At 35.0% G+C, this 24,651-nt stretch overlaps 2 protein-coding genes across 3 annotated transcripts; one reads left to right on the forward strand and one right to left on the reverse strand.

Annotated features, from left to right (window-relative positions):
- Positions 1–149: 149 nt before the first annotated feature.
- On the forward strand, positions 150–16,392 carry LOC120637360 (calcium channel flower). 2 transcript variants are annotated; one of them, XM_039909173.1, is made up of 7 exons: positions 150–212; positions 296–416; positions 3,618–3,766; positions 7,094–7,152; positions 9,255–9,365; positions 11,332–11,459; positions 14,539–14,597. In XM_039909173.1, exons 1-6 carry the CDS (start codon positions 210–212, stop codon positions 11,456–11,458), a joined length of 570 nt encoding a protein of 189 aa, XP_039765107.1. In that variant the 5' UTR covers positions 150–209; the 3' UTR covers position 11,459; positions 14,539–14,597. The 2 variants fall into 2 exon arrangements, with proteins under 2 accessions (XP_039765107.1, XP_039765106.1); XM_039909172.1 differs by lacking the exon at positions 11,332–11,459 and having other exon boundaries at positions 14,539–16,392.
- A 4,881-nt stretch (positions 16,393–21,273) lies between these two features.
- LOC120637386 (ragulator complex protein LAMTOR5) lies at positions 21,274–22,908 on the reverse strand. The gene has a single exon (XM_039909210.1). It carries the CDS (start codon positions 22,819–22,821, stop codon positions 22,543–22,545), a length of 279 nt encoding a protein of 92 aa, XP_039765144.1. The 5' UTR covers positions 22,822–22,908; the 3' UTR covers positions 21,274–22,542.
- Between the last annotated feature and the right edge of the window lie 1,743 nt (positions 22,909–24,651).

The raw sequence follows: 24,651 nt of genomic DNA on the forward strand, positions 1-24,651 counted from the left end.
ATAATTATTTTAAACATACTTTTCATTTTGGAAACCTAATATTTAAACTGAAAGTAAGTTTATTCTATTTACATGTTTTCACGCATTGAATTACGTAATTTTTGTCATTGTACCTTCTCTGTTTTATTTGTGTCAAGAATCCTTGTTGGTTTCTCGTCTGTGATTATCAGTTTGACAGCTGACAAGGGAAGTGAATTGATTTTTCGAAAATGGTAAGATATTTATTACTTTTAATGGTTTTAAAACCCTTTTAATTAATTATAACTGTACATAAAAATGCGTATTGTTATAACAGTCGTTGGCAGACAAGATAACGATGTTAATGGCGCGCCCGGGGGGCGAGAATGCCCAAAAAGATGACATCCCTTGGTGGATGCGCTACGCTGGTCGAGGGCTGGGGACAGTTGGCAGTTTCAGTAAGTATCTTTTCATTGTTTACCAAACGCCCTCTAAGAGTAAATGACCTAGACTGTAACATTAAACATCGCAGTTAATGGGCTATAGTTATCAAATGTCTTTATCTTATCAGGTCAGCTGGTACCCAAACATATTGGGAATCTTATGAAAAAAAAGCTTTTCAATAAAATAATCTGTATACAATTTCTTAAAGAACCAAACCCACATTATAATAACTATTAAATGTGTGTAATAAACTTTAATGCACACTGTTATGCTACAATGAACTTTGTTTTAAAAATGGAAATTTTATAGTAATTTGTATCAATTATTCTTAATTGTATACCTTTCTCGCTGACCATATTGTATCTCAAAACTTAAAATTTTATTGATAATAAATATAGCTTATACATAATAGAAATTATAAGACAAAAGCTTATTTAAGATTAAAAGTGAGGGCATGAATTGCTTAAATAAGTATTAGTTTTATATAACACTAAGATGTCATATCAAAAAGGATATCCTTAGGCATTTTTGGAATCCTCAAAGGTTAAGTTAACTAATGTTATGAACTCAAAAAAAAGCTTCTATCTTAGCTAAAGCTTTCATTGACGTATGTTTTCATGACCTTTTGCTAAAGAATATAACTTAGCTCAATGGGATCTGAGATGTTAATCACATATTTCTAGTGACTGGTTAAGGTTTTTATTAAAAAAAATTTTTTTTTTGTAGACATTAGCCAGAATTTTAAGGCAAAACCCTTAAATAATTGTATAAAGTTAAGTTCAAATTACTCTTTATTTGTATACCACAATTGCTTAATAGCAATCTCGCCAGGCAACCTTAGAATTAGGAAAAAAGAAAAGAAGAAAGGACTGCTGGTGTTAAAAAAAATTAAAATACATACATGCAAATAACTTCATACTAATACTTAAACTAGTTTACAGTAAACACAAATACATCAAAGTACATATTCATATAATTATTAATAAATATAAAATAAACTAATATATATAATAACAATTGCTTGAAGCTAGTGCCCCACCTGCTTTATGAATTAGCAAGTTATTATGCATAAATATTAAATATAACTTCAATTCAATGGGAAATATTATATGATAAAACTTAGGCAGAAATCAAAATAAGTATTTTAGGCTGAATCCAAAAATGGCAATATTCCATACTAGACCTTGTCTTTGATATCATAATCAGGTGCCATTGCAGTAAACCTTTAATTAATTTGTATAGAAATAAATTGGTCTACTGGCCTTGTTTAGATCGTGTTTTTCGCTAAGTCCTGGGTTCCGAGATGGGTTAAAATTTGTTAGGTATTTTGTTTAGATCTTTTCAAAATGCAAAATTAATGCTTAGCACTGTCTACCAGTCAACCTTGAACTTGTCGTGGGCGCAAAAGGGAATAATAATATAAATAATGTAAAAGTAATAAAACTTTTGTAAAATACAATATATAATATTAATGAATATAAACTTAAGTAACTAAATATCTGTATTACATTTCCTGTAGAGCATGTTTAAGTCACACAAAAACCTCTCTCCTCTGATATCAGTGAAGATGAAGGGAAGTTATCAATATGCCATTCCTTAACAAAGGCATCAATGGGATATTCAATCTTTGAATTGGTCTTCTGCTTTTGGCCAAGACATGCTTTCCTCAGTTATTAATTACTCAATTTCCGTAATGATAGTAATCTACTCCCAATAAAAGGTTTAGATCCCACATTACAGATTAATATGTAGACAAATAGCAAAGTTATCCATGTTGGAGCAGGTTCTTTGCTCTGAATCCCAGCTCTTTATTATGGGAGATGAGGTACAGTCCTATTTACCTGGCTTAGTTTGTTGTGGGCTCTTCTGAAACCAGGGTGCGTTTGAAACCCCCGAAGCTTTAGATTTAAGTTATCACCATCCCCTTACAATTATGTAAACATATATGTATGAACGCTTCATAAGTGCCTGTGATGGGCCTACATGAAAAGATAAATTTTGAAGTTGAATTTGAGCTTTGTGGTGCTACTTTTCTCTAGTAGAAAGAAAGTTTCAACAAATTGTACTCTCTTGCTCTATGTGTATATCGTAACCTCTTTTTTCTTTGCTGTACTATTAAAGTGTATTCATTCGTTGTATTAACGAATTTTCGATCAAAGTTCAAAGTTAGCTAGGGGCTACCAACTTAAGTAAGTTAAGCCTTGAGTGTACTGCTGCTGCATAGATTGGTGGTATGAGCTTAATATCACTGCAGTACTAATAAGAGGTTAGCCATCTTCTACACTGACTTCCAGGTGAGATTGCAGACAAGGTTTAAACTTGTAGTGGAATAAAAAACATACAAACCCATTAGTTTAATATTTGTTTTAATATTTGCCAGGTTAATAAAATGAACTAAGGACATTATTTACAAATTGTAACAACTGTGCTATTTTATCTGTTTTTAATTAATGTATTATGAATGTCACAGATAAAAGTTGTCTGAAAAATCTTATCTTTTGATGTAAACATGAGTGATAAGGGATCGCGGTTTTCATTGTTTATTACATGCCCAGAAGAAAAAGAAAAATAATTGATAAATAATTCCATTCTAAATTTCTTATCAATTTCCATATCTATAATCTACAAGGATGGTTGTAAGGCGGTTAGTATACAGATGGTGTATTCAAATCTTTGAAAATAAATGAAGAAAAACAAAATCCTGAGTGCTACAACAAAAATTCACACAGATATTCACATTTTGTAAAATATGTAGGAATTATTTTAAGTGTTGAAAACTTTTTCTTTATTGTATTACTTGTTTATGTTAACTAAAATACATATATGTATGTAATATGTTACATGAAATTATAATGCTTTCTGTGAATTGAGTATTAATGATTTTAAATGACCTTGCCTTATATTATACCTGCTCAAAGTTTTTTGTTATCAATGTCGAAAAACAATAATGTTTAGCAAGGCTACATGGACTTGCTAAAGCTCTAATTTACCTATTGCTTCACGAGTACGGCCGTGACACCCAGCGAGCGTTTTCGCAAATAAAATTTGCTAAAATATCAACAAAACCTTTAATTTCTGCATAAATAAATTATTTTTTCGATATGGTTATTACTTGTGGACATCTTAGGGCAGTTTTTCAAAATTTGTCATCAAGTCTATAAAGAAATATCCCCATCTCAGTTTGTACTAAATGGTAGTTGTTTTGGAACCTCCAGTCGCCATAATCCTCGGGCTGCTGAACTGCACGGGTATCATCTTCCTGAACGTGGGCTGCCTCATCGCCGGCATCTGGCAGATGCTCGCCGGCTTCCTGGTGATCGTGTGCGAGGCGCCGTGCTGCTGCTTCTTCATCGACTACGTGCAGGTGCATACTTGCAATTTAAAACTATTTTTACACACACACTAAAGCACACACACTCACACACACAAACCCTCACGCACACACACGTACACACACACACGCACGCACGCACACGCAACCAGTATTGCACACTTGCTTCAACGGTGAAGGAAACATGCATGCCTGAGAAACCTCCATAGTTTTACCAGAGGTGTGTGAAGTCCACCAATCCGCACTGGGCCAGCGTGGTGGACTACGGTCTTAACATCCTCCCACTTTATTGTAGCAAAGTAACGCCTAACCTTCTATCAGGAAGTGTTCAATAATATAACCCCACTTTAACACAAAATCGCAAGATTTTAGCTAAGTATTTGGTTGAACCAATTTAAAATTAATTTAGCGCATCTTTTCATCAATGATAATGATAAAGAAAACAGTATTGAAGATAAATTTATATTAAATTGAAAATAAATGAGGAGATCCGTAGAAGACCAAAATTACCGACATAGCGCAAAGAGTCGCGAGGCTAAAGTGGCACCGAGAACTGATAGACGTTGGGGTCCCAAGAATCCCTGGGATGGTTACGTCCCACCGGTAAACGCAGCGTTGCTACCAACGCGCAACACTGCGTTTACCGGTGCGGCGTCGCCATACCACCATACGCCATACCCCCGCCGAGCTGGACGGATGACATCAAGCGAAATGCACGAAGCCGCTGGACACAAGCGGAGCAACGAGACCGTCTTATTTGGAACTTGCTACAAAACACCCAATGGCGGTAATGTTAGCAGCCGAAATGCCGGGCTTGCCTTCAGTGGCGTGCATTGCATATATGCAAATAAGCAGTGCATACCCTACCCTCAGGGTCTTAAAGAACCTTCAGATAGGACCATTAAAGTTTTGTAATTAAAAAAACACTAAGTAAAAAATATATGAAAGCGCCATCTAGTAATGAGCGGCCAAACTTCTAGGTCAATTGTCGCTAGACAGGCGACAGCGCAACCAGCGCGCGCGAGGCGTAGGTATAGCTTATAAAATAAAATTTTCTACTTCGTATTTTAATTTTTAACCGTAAATGCTAAACATTTACCTTTTAAAACACGTAAAAATACCTATATTATCATTTAAATCTCATGTTATCGATTGCAGGGTAAATCAATTATTATGAATCACTCGACATATGACGCCATCTACTGTTGCATAGAAATATCAAATAAAATAAGCACGCCCAAAGAAAGAATCGTTCTGCTAGATGTGTGCGTGCAAGTTAGTAGTGTGTGTCGTGTAATGTTATAATCGTGCGCTTGTACTTACAAGATTAGCATCGGTCTTGTGTGAACAGTTTCATTCATAAATTCTCTATGTATAGGTGTCTATAAGCACTGCTTACGGAAGTGGATAATCAATTACGTGTTTGATTTTTTTATGAAAAGTATTCCAGGAATTATTGGAAAGTGAGAAAGTTAACAATAATTATTGTTTATATTTATTGTTGACATATCAAAATAAAATAGCGTTCGTACCCTTACTTACAAAAAAATTAAAGACATATTTTGACTAAATTCGATTGCAATATATCATTAGCATATTCAATCGCCATTATTGTTTACCTTCGAACAATGCTCTATGGCGTTGGTGATAAATAAAAGGTTAACGTGCATAAATACAGCAACTTATAAAAGTTTGAGTAGTGATAGTTTAATGTGTTAACGTTATTTTATAGTTTATTCATTCATTTTATAATGAAAGCATATTCGTGCGGTCTTTGTTTGGGTTCAGTGTGCCTGGAAAAAGTACTTAGAGACAACTTTAATTTCTATCCCTTTATCGTAAAATTAGAAATCATTCGCAAAGGAAGGTGTGTACCAATGTTACAAATATCCACAAAAATAGGTGATAAAGTAAAACGTATGTGTAATAATAAATTTTACGAAAACTAGGTATTGTTGACTAAGCGGCTTTGTACACACCAATCGATTATTTTGCTTTCCTTTTGTTTTATTGTCCAATATACGTAAAGTTTGAAATGATAAAGGATATTGTGATATTAATAATTTTCATCAAGACGCTAAAAACATGTTGGAAAAAAATATTATCATCTTCAGTGTGCTTAGAAAATGCTGCCGAATGGTGTGTCATAATTTTGTGACGTAAATCAGGGTATGTACTTTTATTCAATTAGCAGTAGATAGACGATAGTATTAAATCAATCAAAAATATAACTTTCGTAAAGTAATTTGAATATAAACCGACATATCTAAAATATAAATTTTACTTTATGTTTGTGCTGAACACCTTGTGCATACCCTGGGTCCAAGGGCTATGCACGCCACTGCTTGCCTTACAATGAATATCTCAGTTCGACTATTACAATATGCAATTTATAATTGATAGTAATGTGAAAATAAACACTATGTTTAAACTTTTCCTCAGTAGTGTATAAAAAAGAGCGGTGAAGGCGTAGTGGGTCAGGCTTCGGCTTTCTTTCCGAGTTCGAGCCCCGGCACACGCACCACATACTTTTCGGAGTTATGTGCGTTTTACCTTAAGCGATTTAAGTATCAAATGCTTTGAACGGTGAAGGAAAACATCTTGAGGAAACCTGCATGCCTGAAAATTCTTCAAATGTTCTCATCGGCGTGTGAAGTCTACCTATCCGCACACATTATTGACAACTCTTATTAAATCCTAACAATGGATTCTGATCTGATGTTGAACCTCAAATTATTCCATTTTTTTTTATAAATAAATTAATTAATATACTACGACAATGTACACATCGTCATCTAGCCCCAAAGTAAGCGTAGCTTGTGTTATGTATAGGTATTAAACGATTGATTTAACATTTTAAACCAATTTTTGTTTAGAATCAGGGTACTTTATTAAAATTTGCATTAAATCAGAAAACCGATTACGAAACTAATCAGAATAAACAAAAAATAATATATCTGTCCTTTTCGTACGCGTTGCGCTGCATAGACAAAAGGAGGCCATCTATATGGTCAATATAATCGGCTGGATTTCTATGAGCGATCGAACGATTTGGAACAAAGTAAAGTAGAGTCGTAAAGTATCATTTAGACAGCCGGTTGGCTCAACGGGGAGCGACCCTGCTTTCTGAGCCGTGGGTTCGATTCCCACAACTGAAAAATGTTTTGGTGATGAACATGGATGTTCTTCGGTGTCTGGGTGTTTATCTGTATATAATAAGTATTATATTCATAAAAATATTCATCAGCTATCTTAGTACCCATAACACAAGCAACGCTTACTTTGGGGCCAGATGGCGATGTGTGTTTTGTCGTAGTATATTTATGAATTTTATTTTATTTATTTATTTTATTATTATAGGTGCTGTCGGACAAGGTGGAATCGCGCCCATACTGGAACAAGGCCGCGCTCTATATGGGGTAAGCCTTAATTCTTATTCAGCATTCAAAGTGGTAAGGGCCACGGAACAGGGGGATCAAGATCGGTACCCGGACCGCTATTCTTAGTTTTCGGAGCTATATGCGTTTTCAAATTCAAATTCAAAATTCATATTCATTTATTTCAAGTAGGCCTACTTTATAAGCACTTTTGAAACGTCAAGTTTTACCTACATGCCTGCACGGCTAGCATGGTCATGAGATGCTAGATGATATAGATTTGTCTGCTCCCACAGCTTTATCAACTCTCAAAGCACTGGCGCACATGTGGAAATAATATCCAAATAATGTATGTGTAGTAATAAACGGGGGTAAAGTTCTCCTATTCGATGTTCCAGAGCTTTAGCAGGTGGACACGTTAATTATATCCCTTGTGAGGGGTTATAATCGGGGGATATAATTTTTTTATTACTCATGCGGGATAAGTAGTATCTTAGTACTCGCTGTTGCGGTTGAAAAAGAGCTGTTTGCCCATTTTAAAATGACGCGTGAGTTTTTTCGTAAATTAAACTGTTATTTGAGTGCGACAAGTTTACTTGGCGCACGCAAATTATACTTAGCACACACAATATACTATTATATCCCGCCTGTGCCCTGCTGAGGGTTCTCCATGAAGTTTAAAAGGCGTGTGAAGTGTACAGATCCGCACTTGGCCAGCGTGGAGGATAACGGCCTAGACTTTACTGATTCTGACAGGAAACCTGTGCGCCGTGCCCGGTAATGGGTTGATATTGATGACTAAAACATGAAATACCATTCCCGGCCCGCTACAGATGGTCTCCTACAATGAGAAGGAGTTTAGGCCGTAGTCCACAACGCTGGCCACTGGACGGATTGGTGGACTCCACACACCTTTGAGAAAATTGTATAGAACTGTCGGGCATGCAGGATTTCCTACACCGTTGAAGCATCTCTGGGCTACTACTAGCAATATTGCTGCGATCACCCTGTCTGCCCAGGGTGGTGATTATTGGCAAACCGTCCCTTAAGGAGAGGCCTTAGGTAAAGCAATGGACTCAGCGGCGTGCACTTCATACATGCACAAAAGCACTGCCTACCCTACAATTTATAAATAACTATTATAAGACAGGATTTTTGCCGTTTTATGCCATTTTCTTGCTGTGTGCATACCCTGGTAAGAAACCAAGTGCACGCCACTGAGTGGACTGTGATAGACTTTTAGGAGTACAAAAACAAGTTTTTTTTTAGTATTTTGGAATAATTACTTAGGTTAGAATTATACTATAATTTGGATAAATAACTATTGTAAATGAGTATTTGCTGCCCATTTCAATCATGTTGCACTCAATTTGCACCGAAAAACACTGAACATACCGTGATAAAATTGAATAACGACATCCGAACTATCGTAAAACTCGTAATCGCGGTGACTGGCGGTGATTGGCGGTGACGCAAATTCAATTGACATAATTTCTTTATTTTTCTTTTGGCACTCTAAATGTTGGTAAGAATAGAGTAGTTATTATATTTCTCTATGGTCATAAGTTGTTTTTTAATATTGTTTTTCAGGTGACAACCGCAACAATAATGGCGCACATTACTGTTGCGGTTGTCAGCGACTACTTGTACTGTTACGAAACACGTGTTCTAAATAACTTTAAAAAAAAAATAGTCTCTATTCTACCACGCTAGCCTAGTGCGGATTGGAAAACTTAGACGCCTTTGAAAATATTATAAAGAACTCTCATGTTTTCGCCATTAATGCACATAACTCCGAAAAGTTGAGATGCGTGCCGATTCTTTCAAGCAAAAATCCATATTGAAATTCAAAATTCATTTATTTAAAATAGGTCCACTTATAAGCACCTTCGAAACGACAAGTAGGTATGTCTGTTTGTAGTGTCTGTACCACCGGTTCGGAAAGCAGATTCTACCGAGTCTTGCCGGCAATAAACTCAGTAGTTGCTCTTTTCCAACATCAACATTTACAATAAATTTTCTCCTCTCCTTCAAAAACTCCATTTATTATTACGTTGTATATCAAGGACTTCCGGAAAGTACTCGTAACATCTGCTTGCATGGATAGAAAGTTTCCTTTTTTATAAAGATCTTCATATTTTCAGACTGGCCCTGCCTCCATTCTTCTTATGCTTCTTCGCGCTGAGCACGTGGTTCGGCAGCGGGCTGATCTTCGCCACCGGCATCATATACGGCATGATGGCGCTTGGAAAGAAGTACGTAACATTATTTCCTGCTGAATTTATGAAAGTGTTCATTCTAATTTGGCTTTTATTGTGTTTTTACTAACATGGTATTGTGTTTTGTTGATGGATGCTCACACCATGAACCGTGGACTTTTCACTAACGAGGGAATCCAGTGGCGTGCATAGAGGGTATGCACGGGGTATGCAGATAAATAAATATACTAAATAAATAAATATACTACGACAACACACACATCGCCATCTAGCCCCAGAGTAAGCGTAGCTTGTGCTATGGGTGCTAAGATGACTGATGAATATTTTTATGAATAATATACATAAATACTTATAATATACAGATAAACACCCAGACACTGAAAAACACTTATGATCATCACACAAACATTTTCCAATTGTGGGAATCGACCCCACGGCCTTGGACTCAGAAAGCAGGGTCACTGCCCACTGCGCCAGTCGGCCGTCAATTATGATAATATGAAATTAAGAACGAGTTATAAAAAACTTAGGATAGGCATTGTAAGAGAAATAAAAAGCCTACCCTTAAGTATTTATAACTCTTACCGCAGATTTTCTTCATTTTATACAATCTGCATAACCTCTGCATACCCTCTATGCACGCCACCGAGAAGGACAAGGTAACACCTAATCAAAGAAGTTTCCTAGACATACCTTTCAACAATCGATACTCACGTGAACCAACTTGTCTATTGTTCTGCCGAAAGGTCTGGTATTTTGTGTTTGTATTGTCATATTTTTTATTTTTCGTAAGGATTTAAGGATATGAAAAAAAAAAATTATATTTTTTTCATCCGTCAAGTGTCAGTTCCCGAGTTCCCTAAACTTTGCGATCCGCCGAATCGGTTTTGTAACATTAGACACCACAGTAATGTGTCATTTCTTACTTAAGAGTTCGTGAAATGTTTTGTTTCTCTAGGAATTACCTAAATCACTAGTCTTTGTCTTGTGGGAGGCTTTGGCCAAAGAGAAAAGAAAAACCGGATGTTTTTCTTAAGGCGATTCCTAGGTTTTGTGAAAATAAGGGTTGTAACCGCGTCGCCGGGGATCGCGACGCGAGGGCGCGAAAGCTCGCTGGTATCTCTTTCGTGAAACATCAGCTGTCCTGGTTTCACTTACACATTCTATGTTGGAGTATTTACATTACATTTATACTCTGACATTTCTTAATACACCTGGAGTCGGTTTTTCCTGTATTGAAATTTTCTAACTTACGATCACATTGAGTTATTGTGGGCTATGTGCTTATTTTAAATGTTCTAAAACTAGTGCAAAATGTGAAACAGTACGTCGTTTTTTGTATAAATGATTCTCTTTTTTGTAAAATTGACATAGCTCATATATACAAAGTTAAAAAAAAGATACCAGAAAGCGTTCGGGCTTGTAGTTCCTATCATAAAAACTATCAACTTTTGTTCTACGACTTTTCAAAATTCAGTATTAATTTATTTCATACAAAAAAAAAATGTTATTTCTGTACAGTGACATTACACTGTGAAACCAAATACATGCGTCGCGTAGTCGAGTCAGTGACCTTACGATAAAGTCGTGGTTGGCGCGCTGTTGCCGATGTTACATTACAGAGTAGTAACTAGTAGAGTATCTATGTAAAATATTGAATATTGAATATTTAAAATTTCACAAAATAGAGAATAAAACAAAAATTAGAACAAAAGTTGTTAGTTTTAATGTATAGAACTACAGGCCGAGAGCTTTCTGGTATTTTTTAATTAATCCTGTATAGACGGAAAAAGTTCAATTGTGAGATAAGAGGGCAACACAGGTGGCGTATCTGGTGCTGCAGATGTACGTGGGCGGTGGTAATCACTTAACACTTAAATCCTAACTTAAATCTTTAACATCAGATTATTCGCATTAAAAAACTTAAAAAGCCCATAGTGTGATATCGCGCTTTATGTTGTGTGTACTAATCAAGTTTGAGATAATACTGCTTGCGGGCTAGGGGCTCTCGGGACGACATGGCGGCGATGGCGGCCGGGGGCACCACGCCGCCCGGGGCTCCCATGGCGGCGCCGCAGGACCACACCGTCACCCTCATGGAGGACCCTGACGTGTGGCGCCCCAACTAAGGCAATACTAGCATACGTGACGCAAGCACGGGGACTTGGCTTATTGCATGATGTTTTTTTCTTGTCTGTCGCTATTTTTTTTTACAGCTAGATACAAAAACAACTGTCGGAAAATTGCACAAAATCAAAATTACATAAAATCTATATTTTCTTGTCTTATAATATAAACATGTCAAGAAAGTAATAAAAACACACTTACATGATGAAAATTTAATTCTACTGTTCGTTTGTTTTTATTTATTTTATCGCACTTGTTTTATTTATTACATAAAATAATACTACACTAAAAAATTTAGGTACTTTCTTTGTTATGTTTAAGTGTAACACTTAACACGAATGTATTTTCTTTCTTTCTTTCTTTAAAAGTTATGAAAAGATTGTTTACATTATAAGACAAGTTAGAAAAAAAATGGAGAGTATTTCTTAAAAGTTTCTTACTCGCAAACTATGTCGGGGAGTAACCGGCGGCGTGTGGATACACACAAAATTTTGTTTCATATCATATTCTAGAAGGTAGTTTGGCGAACTTCCATGCACTGCTGGCACGCTATGGTACTTAACGCTACTCGCTCTCTTGCCTGCGCATTTCAATGTACTATTAAAATGGAACGTCAGATTCAGAACAAATCACGGAAATCGGTACAGCGGCCACAAAGTACAAGTATGTGTTTTGTGTCAATGTGTTTTGTGGATTGCTTGGCTATCCTACTGCGAAAACTGACTTTTTGCACGCCTCATAAGCGAAGCGTTGAGGTGGGTATTACTGTCAGTTTACGCCTAGTGATTCTCCGACTTAAAATGTCACTTTTTTTATTCTTTATTGCTTTTAAAAGTGAATATAAATAGACAATATTTTTAAATCTCTTTTTATTATTTAAACTAATTAAAAAATTGTTTAAAAAAGTTCTGTCTTGGACGTCCGTGTGTATGTATGTGTGGATCCCGTATCTTGTGGTCACGATAACGATCAAAATACTTCACTTATCGAGTTGTTTTTTTTTTATAGGCTTCTGTATTTTGAGGAATAGAAGCCTATTACTTTTCACCGTATAATTAGATGTAATTTAATTATTATTTACAAATAATCTCAATATTATTGTAATGAATGAGATTATGAGACGCGCTCTTTTGGATTTTCCAACTATTTTTTAAATTTCTGCCGCTAAGTAGTGTTCCAATAGTAAAATCTATCATTGCGGGTTTATCATTTGACATTATATTTTAACTTTGGGCACTTCTCTGCTTGTATATAATTTAGTACCTACTCAATTATTTTGTATTATATACTTCTTTAGCAACACACATTTTATTTTAAATGCACAACTTTTATCTTTTACTTATATTTCGCTAGATCTGGTTTTTTAAGCAACTTATTTACCTATAGTTTAGAGTCTTCTGATTATCACAGAAGCTATCTTGAAACCGATTAGGGGTGTTGGTGGGGTTTGCCACACCCCTGACGGGTTTGCCCGCTACCATGTTAGACTTATGCAGTATTAACTCTTATTGTTAACTCGTACGAGTATGTGCTGTGAGTAGTGCGCCAAGATTACAACAGATTATTCAAGAACAGTTTAGTTTCCTGACTTTAAACTCTACAGCTACGTAGTAAAGTATGGCTTCTCCATCAGAGACGTGAAATGAAGATGGAGGAGATTAAAGAAAATGTACAACGTCTCACAGAATTACCAAATAATATTGATGGATGCATAATTAATTATATTACATAAAGAAAAAATATTAAATCAAAAGAAGCATATGTATATTTCCATACAAACGAATTCAAAACATTCTAAGTGACAACCCTAATGTAGATAAAGAACGACACGCGCATAGCATCTCCGCTACGCCACGCGTACCTAATAAACTGGCAGGAGTCACATGATTTCAATTTTGCATGTGATGTTAGGGGCCGTTTCTGATTTATTTCAGTTAAAACTTATGCAAGTGGCTTACTCATAAACTATTAGGTTAACGGTTTCACAGATAAGTGTCAAAGACAGTACATAATGTACATGTAAAGCCTGTGAAGTTTTATTTCGATTTTCATTTACACGTTGTATACCTATATATATATTTTTTGAAGTTATACTTCTTTTGGTGCGTTAGGGATAAATGAGAATGAATGAATGAGAGCAATTTTTGACGATGCCCGCGCACACCGTCACGAAATACCGACACCCTGAAGTTAGCCATAGTGATTTAATTGATTGAGTTAAACAAAAATCTCAAATTTTAATGATGAGTTAAACTTGGTTGTACGATAATGAGATTTAAACTAGAAAATGAGTTATAATAAAACTTCCATTGTATTAAATACCTTTTTCCTATTGTTAGTGTCGTTTTTTCTACAAATGTAGAATAAGGCGAGAGATGAGAACTTCTAACGCGTATACATAAGTGCAACGCGTTTTTTTTAAATTACACGTCAAAGTAAATCATTCTTCTCCGAATTGTTGCACTAATCCCACATTAGGGCACAACATGTCTTCTTCAAACTTGAAAAAGGCCTCGTGGTTTGCGTTCATAGTATTTACCTCATCTTGGAAGAATTCCTTTAGGTTGAAAGGGGTGAGGTGGCCGTTTAATCGCTAAGTCAGTCAGTCTCCTCGCGTAATCATATCAGTGAAACAAAACAAAGCAAAAATAAAGTTATAAGTTAGAATAATTGGCTACATTCAATTAGAAATTATATATCTTTTTTTAATGAACTATCGGAAATGACATGACATTTTGGTTGATTCCTATTAAAAGTTTTTCTGAAATATGAGTTTACAGAAATCCAAGCAGCATAAACAATGAAAAATTTTAGTTGCGAATCGCCCTAGCTATTTTGTTTTAGTCAGACTGAGCTGGTGATCAAATATATTATCTACATTAGTTTGTCGTGGGCTTAGTAGACGGCGCTTTTGAATCGTTTCATATCACCATCATATCGCTATAATAAAAAAGAAAATACTATCAAACGTGCATTATGTTGAAAGTTTTAATTGGAAATTTTGATAGATCTGATGTCCTGTTTGAGACTTTCAGCCATATAAGCACCTCGTGTATTTATTGTGCATGTTCGACTTCCCCAGGGCGTCAGTAGATGACATGAGGACGTCGGCTGCCAACCTGGAGGCAGGGTTGGGCCAGCCGACCTCGGCGCCGCGCGCCACCCTCGTCACAAACGAACAGCCTTTCAGCTTCACCGGACCCCCTGTCACCAAGTGATAAAGACCTCGCTAATGCGTCGCGGTTAGTATGTTCGGAGACCTAGTTTTATTGGTTCATGTTTGTAAATGAGTTGCTTCGGAGACCTACTTGTAGTGGTTTATTATTCAGCAGCGGTCCAGCTTCACTGGATCCTCTTCCACCATGTAAATGTGGAATTGGAATATGCTCTGTGGTTAGTTTATTCGCGGATCTAGTTATACTGGTTGATCTCTATTGCACATGCAAATGATCTCTGCAAAATGATGATTTTTCCTTCCATAATTTACTGTAAGGCAGATCGAAGCTGACTGCTTTTTTTAAATAGAGAAGTATTCCTTCATATTAATTGTTATTAAACAAAAACAGCTGAATTTTTCCGTTTATTTTTAACATTGTGTGCCCATTTTGGAAACTGTTTAAATTAGTTTTAAACTGAATATAACATTTTTAATGTATACCCGTCACGCCGGATACACATTAAGAGCGTCGTTGAGAGAACTGCAAATTTTTATACGTTAAAAACAATATCATATTATATTGTTTAAAAGAACGTATTTCATTGTTACGAGACCGGATTCAGCTAGTTACCAATAAAACGAATGCAACACGACATTAATGTAAATCCGGCTTAACAGTGTTCAAAAGACTCAGTACCCTCAAAACTTTATTGCCTGTGTGAATGTTGAAAGATCATATTTATTTTATAAAATAGAAAGTTAATTAATTTATGATAGTACTGAATTATTCATATTATATATCGGACGCGTTGTTGTTACATATCCAATCATTTATGTAAAATCGCATGTGTGTACTATGTGATTTTTCCAAATGTGTTATGTTTTTACTGCTCCAGCAAAAAAAAAAAGTATATAGCAACTTTTAAGAATGCTGTGTTCGATTGAAGATATCTCTCCAGAGTAACTTTGCCAAACCAGTTATATATATTGTCGCACCGCTTCGCTCCTACTAGCTATAGGCTGTTCTTATAGCACCGAATTTTAAGTCATGTTATAGATAATAATATTCATACTGCATGGAACCGTTCGCAGCGTCGACAGGCTGGCACGTGCTAGATTAGAATGGCAAAATAATTGTATTAGAATTTTTTTCAATACCGACTTTTTGGATCCTGCGAAGACTTTCTGTAGTCAAATCAAATGTAATCAGTTGAGAAGGTCCAGATACAATGTCCACTTTACGGCTACATTGAAAGATACACATACACACATACATATACATATATAAATATATACATGTAATAATATAAATGTATATATATAAAAACATGTGTATCTTACAATCGAAATATCGAGTCACTTATTTTAACAGTAGTATATTTTCTTTCTTGTCTTATTTTGTAAATAATAATCATCAGTTAAGTAATAAAAAGATTACATTATAAGAGAAGTAAGAAATAATAGATAACATTAAAAAATAATTGGTTGAATAGAAAGTCATTATTTTATCAGTAGATTGTGCTCGTATCTTATCTATAGCGTAAGACGTAGATTTTAGAATTACATATACTCAATGTTACATTTATATATCTATCAATAGGTACCTACCACTTATTTTGTTGTTGATCCAAAACTGCATGTTAAATTATTGATGTACCTCCCCTCCACATTTACTAAATGAAAAGTACTCCGTTACTTCGATGCCTCATAGTGCCTTGCATAAACTTTTTTTAATTCCTCTACTAGCCCTTGACTGCAATCTCACCGATTAGGTATATGGCTGTCATACTCCCTAACAGGTTAGCCCGCTACCATCTTAGACTGCATGATCACTTACCACGAGGTGAGATTGCAGTCAAAGACTAACTTGTTGTTGTAGTGGAATACAAAAAGAAATATTTATTGGTTGTTTGAAGGAAGAAAACAAATAAACACATTTTTGCATTTATAATGTTAGAAAGGCTTCCATTCCTCATTGCGTCGTTGCAACTCAAGTGTGGCTACAGTGCGTTGCGACGCCGCAACAGAACGCACTATGGGGCGTCGCTTTTAATCGTAAGAAACGTTGTATAGCGGTTGTTTAGTATACATTGCTCCGTCTTCTTTCATCAGTCAATTACTGAAGACAGTGAGTGATGCGTTTGTGTGTAACGTCGTTATTAACCCATTACCGATCAACTACAAGGCATGGGTTTTTAATAGGCAATCAAAGTAACCTAATACAGATTGCTAGATTTCAAATGCCTTTAAAATCAAAGTGGAGAACTCGCAGGTATGCAGTTTTTCCCGCAATTATATATAAGCTTCGCCGTTAAATCAAAATGATCAATTGCTTAGAAACGCACATAACTCCGAAAAGTTTGAAGTACCCTCGTCAGCCGGGGATCGGATCGGTTCGCCCGAAAAGAAGGCAAACGAAGGCTATCAATCACCGCTTTAGTAACTATTCAGGCACTATACGAAGTTTATTAAGTAAAGGCGTAGGTATTGTTTAGTTCCTTTTTTAAGCCGCTGCTTATATGAAGCGTGGTGCGGCAATCTTATAATAGCGCTGGTCTTTGTTTCTGGGCATTTTTAATCAACATTAGTGGCGTCGGGTTTCTTTTTTTCAGTGTGGTTCCGGCTTAAAAAGGCGCCATACACTCGGTGACAACGAGGCATTATTTTTGTTTCATAAGTTTGTTCAACCAATGATATTTTCATATTTTTTTTAAGCAAAATGAAGCATACCTATAACAATTTATAGTTTACGAAGTGTAATGAAAGCCTTAAACCACACGACGCCACGCAAGGTGATTCAAATCAAATCTTTCATGTTTCGTATCTGAAATATTACTAACGCCCGACGTAATATTGACGTTCTCGGGTATTTTCCCTTGTCTTTCTGTGCATACGAAATACTTTATTCGTAGCATGTTACCGTTACTCTATAGGTGGCAGCAATACTCGTAAGTAGGACCAATGAATCTAGATATAGATTTGAAACCGCATTTTATGTAATATAATCAATATTGTCTAAACATTTTGATAGATATAACACTTTGCGAGTCAAATTACGCTATTTTTTTATTTAAAATATACGTACCCGGCTCGAAGGACGATAAGTACAGATTTCGCTTAAACTCTCGGATTCGAGATGGTCGTCGGCTTGCGGTGACTTTCAATCACGCAATAAGCGAATACATGCCGATAATGTAAAGCTGCCGGCTCATGGCCTTCGCACGCCATATCGACTCAACGACTTGAGTCAGTGGCGTGCACAGGATCTTCGGCCACGGTATGCATAATATATAGCATAAAATAGAAAAATTCCCCTCTAATACGAGCTATATAAAATCATTTGTTTAACCAATGCTTTTGTGCATGTATGATGTGCACGCCACTGAGCGCAGTGGTCTTAAAAGATGGAGGTCCTGCTGCAAGATTTGCTCGCTCGAAATAAAGAAGTCGTTTTCGCATATCAAACTATATACCGTCAAAGTAAAATTAACTAAATGTCACACGTTTTTGAGTCGCAAATCCCGTACTTCAGATTTTTGCAAAACGAATGCTCTGTCAAAAGCGCGAGCTAATAAGATCCATTTTACTCCTATGTTCAATAACTTACTTACTCGAAAATGACTCCACGAATGCGAGCGAGAAATTATTGTACTAATGCTTACTGATAAGGGGTCAATCCGGGCAGGAGTGATTTTGAAATCTATAATTTCTGAATTTTCAGTGGTATGGTCCGATGGCTAGTTTCTGACAAAAAACTGTCGCTAAGCGATTAGGAGTTTCGGTATTATGTCGCCTAGAAACCGAGCCCCCTGCTCGGTTTCTAGGCGACATAATACCGAAACCGGGTATGGGATTAATATAATTGCAAAATTCCTGACAGGTTTGTCCGCTTTCCTCTTAGACTGCACTACCACCAGATAAAGTTAAGTCAAGGCCTAACTTGTAGTGCATTCAAATAACTGGTGTTTAAAGATGACGCGAGCTCAGATTGTGGTATAGTACAGCCAAAATGTTTTTGAATAATTTACTTTATGCCACATACCATAAGGCTCAGATTGCCCACTTTATTACCCCATTTGACCACGATGTAAAATTGTATGTGCGTCTAAAATTCATATGTTTTTTGCGTTGCTCACTTTGTAATCATTCGGTATCAACATTTTATATAAACCGTTTGCTTAGTATTTAATATTATAAATATTTGAATTTATTGTAACCTATATTATGCGATTATATTATTATGCATAGAAGTGTTTTAGATAGTTAATTATAGAATGACATAATGGACGTTAAGTAAGAAACACAGCTTTGTAACATTGTAAATTATTTTTTTAATTATATTTTGAGCAAGTTTTAGAACTATATTTAGCAGCTTAGGCACTTTTGCTACCAAATAATTCGCAAAATCTTTAAAAGTGTTATCATTGTTAAAATGTTTCATATCACAATTTATGACTTTTAAATTCTAAATAATGGGTATTGAAATGTTATTTTCATTTCGATTATTATTATTATTATTATTATTATTATTAAAATCAATTCTAACCAATTAAATTATTTTTAGTACAATTACTAACATAAAAATAACTATGTGACCAATCTTTTAATTTGAATAGAATTATATTCCTTGTTTAAAATGTAAATAATATTGAAACATTCCATGAGAAGATTCCTTTAAATTTAATATCAGTTTTCTATTTTAAAAAACCCAGAATATACTATAAGAATTCGCTCACACATATACTGCACATTATATGTACATTAGCAACACTGAACACATAAATTACGTTTTAAAAGGTTAAACTGAACTTCAGATCCTCCATTAATCTTTTTGGCAATTTCTAGTTGCAATAATTGTGACACGTTGCGAGATCTAGCGCGCAATCTTAGTAAAACTGCAGGGCTATATATTTCCGAAAGATGCAACTTTTATAGTATGTTTATGAGTATATTTAGAATAGTGTCTGTGTCTTGTCATTGTATATTTGTAATCCTTTATTAAAAATACATTGTTCCAATTATAACAGTTTGTTGAGATATCACTTGTTACTTATATATATTTTTGTAACATAATGATATGATAAAAGGGATAAATAAGTATTATTAAAAGACGCTAGTCTTTAGGTAAATGTTAATTAGGTTAAAATCTTTGCTCATACAGCCAATAATACTTCTCTTCATTTTAGAATTGGCATTCTCCGCTCACTTTATTTATGAATCATAGAGAATTTTTTTTCCTGGTAACACTGTGTCGTGAATGGTTTTGAGTGCTTCCTTTTATGTTTTAGTTTGTGTACTAGTTATGTTTGATAGTTATTTTTACTATTTAAAATTATTTTAAGAATAATCAAGATATTCCTTTTACATGAATTTCTGTATATATTTTATGCTGTTACAATACATATTTTGTTACTTTTAAGTGCCTAATATTATTAAAATAAAGTTTCACCATGGTCTTAACCATATTAATAATGTACCTTTTTAAATTAAAGTATCAATTCTTTTGAATTTTGGAAGATGATTATTGTAGAAATGATTGGTTATTTGTCATATCATTGAAACGTTTTGATTATATAATAAATATATTTTAGATATACAGGGTTGCCAGTGGTGTTAATTTGATTGTACACAAATGAATGACGTTAGTTTACTTTAGTTTTGTTTACAATTAAATTTTTACCAATATCATTGCATGATTATATACCGATTTAGACTGTCAGACCAATTATTTTATATTGTGTTTGAACATTGTTACATAATAACTTCTCACTTTGGTTAAAAGTTGCGATAATTTTTAACTTTTAGTGGAAACACTGTTCATCATTATATTACAGGTAGCTTCAATTTGCGTCTATATAATATTATGGTTATAAATAGTTGGTAGCTATTAATTAGTGCATTGTTTCTTGTCAATAAATGTTAAAAGTTTAGGAAAGCATATCTGTAATAAATGTGTGTATATTGAAACTATGAATTTTTATTTCTTTGTACGCAAATATGTAATCTTTATATTAACATATATAGTTTAAAGTAAAAAAAACGTCCACACTGAGTTTAATATAACAATAAGTGAAGGTACACATTGATATGAAACCTTGCATGTCTGAGACTTCTCCATAAAGGTGTGAAGTGAATGAAGTCCACCAATCCGCACATGGCTAACAAAGTGGTTGACGCTACTACTTCGCCCATACCCTTCTCGTTATGATAGGAGATTGGTGCCCTCTAGTGGGCTGGTAATATTTCGTCATCATCATCATCATCATCACTTCAACCGGTTGAAGTCCACTGCTGGTCATAGGTCTTTTGTAGAGAGTTCCAAAATCCATGGTCCTGGGCCGCTTGTTTCCAGCGGCTCCCAGTGACTCGCTTGATGACCTCTGTCCACCTCGTTGGGGGCCAACCAACACTACGTTTACCTTTGCGGGATCGCCATTCGAACACCTTGGAAGTTGGAACCCCAATGTCCATCGGTGTGCCCGGCCCAATTCCACTTCAGCTTTGCAACACGCTGAGCTATGTCGGTAACTCCGCTTCTTCTACGGATCCCCTCGTTTCTGATTTGATCACGTAGAGATACTGATACAATAATAATAATAAGAGGTCTTAAAAGTCACAAAAATATTTCCTTTATTTAGAAAATGAAAGTAAAAAAAAGACTTATTGCAACAAAAAGAGATATATTTTAAGTAGAAAAGATTAATATACTAATGATTAAGGTACTTAACTAGGAATAGGTACATAATCACCCTAAAGAGTTGCCTGTATTTAACTTAAGTGTGCTTGTTTCTGTCCATTTTAACCTTTAGAAAATGTGTAAAAGTTCTTATAATACATTTATTTTCTACATCCACTATATTCAATATCCGCAAAAGCAATGTTACAGGATTTATGGCTTTAAACTGAGGAACTTAAACCAATTTTACAGATCTACATACTTCTCCATGAAAGTTGAAGTAGGTATCCATATATATATTAACACATTAAAAAATCTGACATTTTACTGTACAATCCAGAAGTTGGACTAAAACAGGTATTTAACCTAGACTATTTTAGCCAATTCATTCTTGTTTATGGTTGTATGTGTGCCAACTGGGCACAAGGTACTCAGCAAAGGTTTTTCAGATGGAGAAGGCATGGAGATGATCGGTAAATTATGAAGTTGATGTTCCGCCCCAAGAATAGGAACTTATTCTCCAAATATCTTGGATAAACTGTCTGTTTATAAAGTTAAGTTCTTCATTTAATTGTTACTTTGTTGCACTGACAACACATTTATTCATAGTTAAAAAGCACATAAATTTAGTATGTAAACAAATGACAGACTAAAACAACATTATATCTCACTGTAGTTCATTTTGTGACTACAGAGTAGAACTATGCACAATACAAATGGGAAATCCCCAAGGTGCAGGCTAACATACTAACAAAGAAATAAATTCTAGACAATATAACAATGTTCACTTAAATAAATTACAAATCAACTAAACATTACTTTTCCTCATTCTGAATGTTTCTACAAGACCAACCAGGGTTACTACAACCACTGGTCCAGTCCATTTAAGCGACAAAAGGGCAGATTTTTCAAATGCATCACCAATTTGTTTTGTAACTAAGCCTTAATATCACAAATAAAGTGCCACTGTAAACACATTTATTATTCAACTGGAGCCTTCATTTTGCAGCTAAAGTTTAAACAACTCCTTTACACAGGCAACTAAAATAGTCAGGTAACACAATAATTGTTGAGACATACGTTTCGTCTGTAAAAAATAGCCACACAAAACAACTTTTCTAGTCTTACTCGAGGACATTTTAAATTGCTCAGTTCAAGCAAGCCTTCAAAACTTCTTGATTGACCTGTTGTTAACAATAAAACTATAATATAACTAATATACAGTAGGTACTTTAACGCTCGGAGAAAATATCTTACGCTACACCTTTCTGCTTAAATACGGCACCCGTGATCGTACCGTGTCTTTGAATGAGGCACAATTTATTGTCAGTCTCCAGACATACAGTGGGCGGCTTTAAATTGGGCTCGATTTTACACGCCTGCTCTGAAAGAGCTACGATAAGTCCCGCGGAGTCTACGTGAGCGGTGCCTTTTGACGCCAGGCACAGTCCTTGGTGGTCAGCTACCAAGCACCCGGCCACGTTGGGAGTGGACATGATTTCTTCCACAACTTTGTCTAGTTCCTTTTCCATTTCGGTTAAGAATATTTTAGCAAAAGTAAGATATGATTTTTACCAAAAAGAAAAATACAAACAACAGTTAGCAGTCAGCAAAATACTATAGTCGTAAAAATATAATAGGCCCGTTTTGACATTTGTCATCGCGACGTAACTAGTTATGGAACCATAAGACTCTGTACTCGATACTCACGATAAATCAATTCAAGTTTGTATCAGTACTTGATTGATATTATTATGTATTGTAAAGTGTTCGTTCGTTCAAAGTATTCCTTTAACTCCACAACCAATACGCGTGACTGGCTGTTGATTATACGTCGACTTTTCAACATGTTGAAACAGAGTTAGTACTATATAACAACAAACACAAAAATCGAGTCAAATCACTATGTTTAAATTAATGTCCAAAATAGAAAAGCCATAGTTAACGTAATAGTAAACGGGCGCACAGTCAACTTTACAAGATGAGGAACGAAAAACTGCGCAGTGCGCGCGGGGACGCTTCAGTCATGTGCCGCTTGGTCAGACACATCAACTCAGACTCATTATTTAGAACCCATTTTGAGAACCAAGCTTATTCTTTGCAGTAAAGATAACTACACCATATTTAATTTCGATATTCAGTAAAAAAATGGTTACAGCTCTAGTATAAAAAAAAAAAAGACTGAGAACGTAACTGTTTTCGGAACGTTTCGCAACAATTATAAATTGCATGCTACTATGAAGTAAGCGCAAAAAGAATACTCGCGATATATTCTTTCATATTATTTAACGTCCCAAAAAAATTTACGTATTTTTTAAAACACTGTATGTAATTGATTTTTATTTTTTTGTTTCTTTCAGTTTCGTTCCAAGTTACATTCTATGGTCTTGCACAAATGTCAAAACGGGCCTATTACATTTTTCCGACTATAATAGTCATAGCATGTCACTGTCATTGTCACATTTGACATACCTAAAAATATATGAACAGAGAATTATTGTCTTTGCAATTTGGCCTTTTGGAAAGGTACCTAGAGATCGATGACCATACAAGCACACAATATTTTTAGCTGATAATAAATGTTATCTTCAATTTTTCCCTTCGGAGTAGGCAAAGATCGATGACCAGCTTATTATTTCACTTTCTTGTCCTTATCCTCCTTATTGCATTCCCTCTCAGGCTTGTCTTGTTTTTGGTATAATTTTAACGACTAAATCAAATCAAATCTAATGTCTAACTGGTATAGATAGCAGCAGAAAGCCTCTAGAAACCAAGTTAAGTTTTGCGTGTTTTTATGAAAAATAATGTTTCGTTGTTTACGTTAAGTTTTATTTCAGCTATTTTATCGAGAACAATTTATTACTCATTGTTTATTCACGTGTATCTTATAATGAACGAATATGACAATCAAACCGAATTACATGGTATAAGTCACATATTCTGATGACACCAAAGCGTTGCTCTGCCGTTCATTTTGTTTATTTATAACCGCATTAGAACATAATACGTTTATATATAAAAATAAAAACCAATTTTCGACTTTAATATGGACAAAATATCGGTCGCTTTAACGGTGAAGCAAAACGTCTTGAGGCGTCCTGCATATCTGAAAGTTCTTCTTGGTTTAATGTTTTCGAAGTGCCTGTGCCCTGTAGTAGGCCGGTGATTGGATGATAATGATCGTGATGACACTTATGTGAATGAATAATTGCATTCACATTTCGAATAATCACAAAATATGTACATTTGACATACACCATGGCCAATTTAGGACTTTTTACCTTAATGTATTCAAGTATTTGTGGGTTATAATAAATCTTGTTTTTATATACATATATATAATAATAAATAAAACTGAATTA

The sequence above is a fragment of the Pararge aegeria genome, chromosome 3 (genome assembly GCF_905163445.1).
Source record: "Pararge aegeria chromosome 3, ilParAegt1.1, whole genome shotgun sequence".
Classification (NCBI taxonomy): Eukaryota; Metazoa; Arthropoda; class Insecta; order Lepidoptera; family Nymphalidae; genus Pararge; species Pararge aegeria.

Bases quoted from the DNA above. Each gene is read 5' to 3' on its own strand.
- LOC120637360 (XM_039909172.1), top strand. The intron at 3,767-7,093 runs GTGCATACTTGC...TTATTATTATAG, and splicing joins TCTTCATCGACTACGTGCAG to GTGCTGTCGGACAAGGTGGA. The intron at 9,366-14,538 runs GTACGTAACATT...CGACTTCCCCAG, and splicing joins ATGATGGCGCTTGGAAAGAA to GGCGTCAGTAGATGACATGA.
- LOC120637386 (XM_039909210.1), bottom strand. From the start codon at position 22,821: ATGGAAAAGGAACTAGACAAAGTTGTGGAAGAAATCATGTCCACTCCC.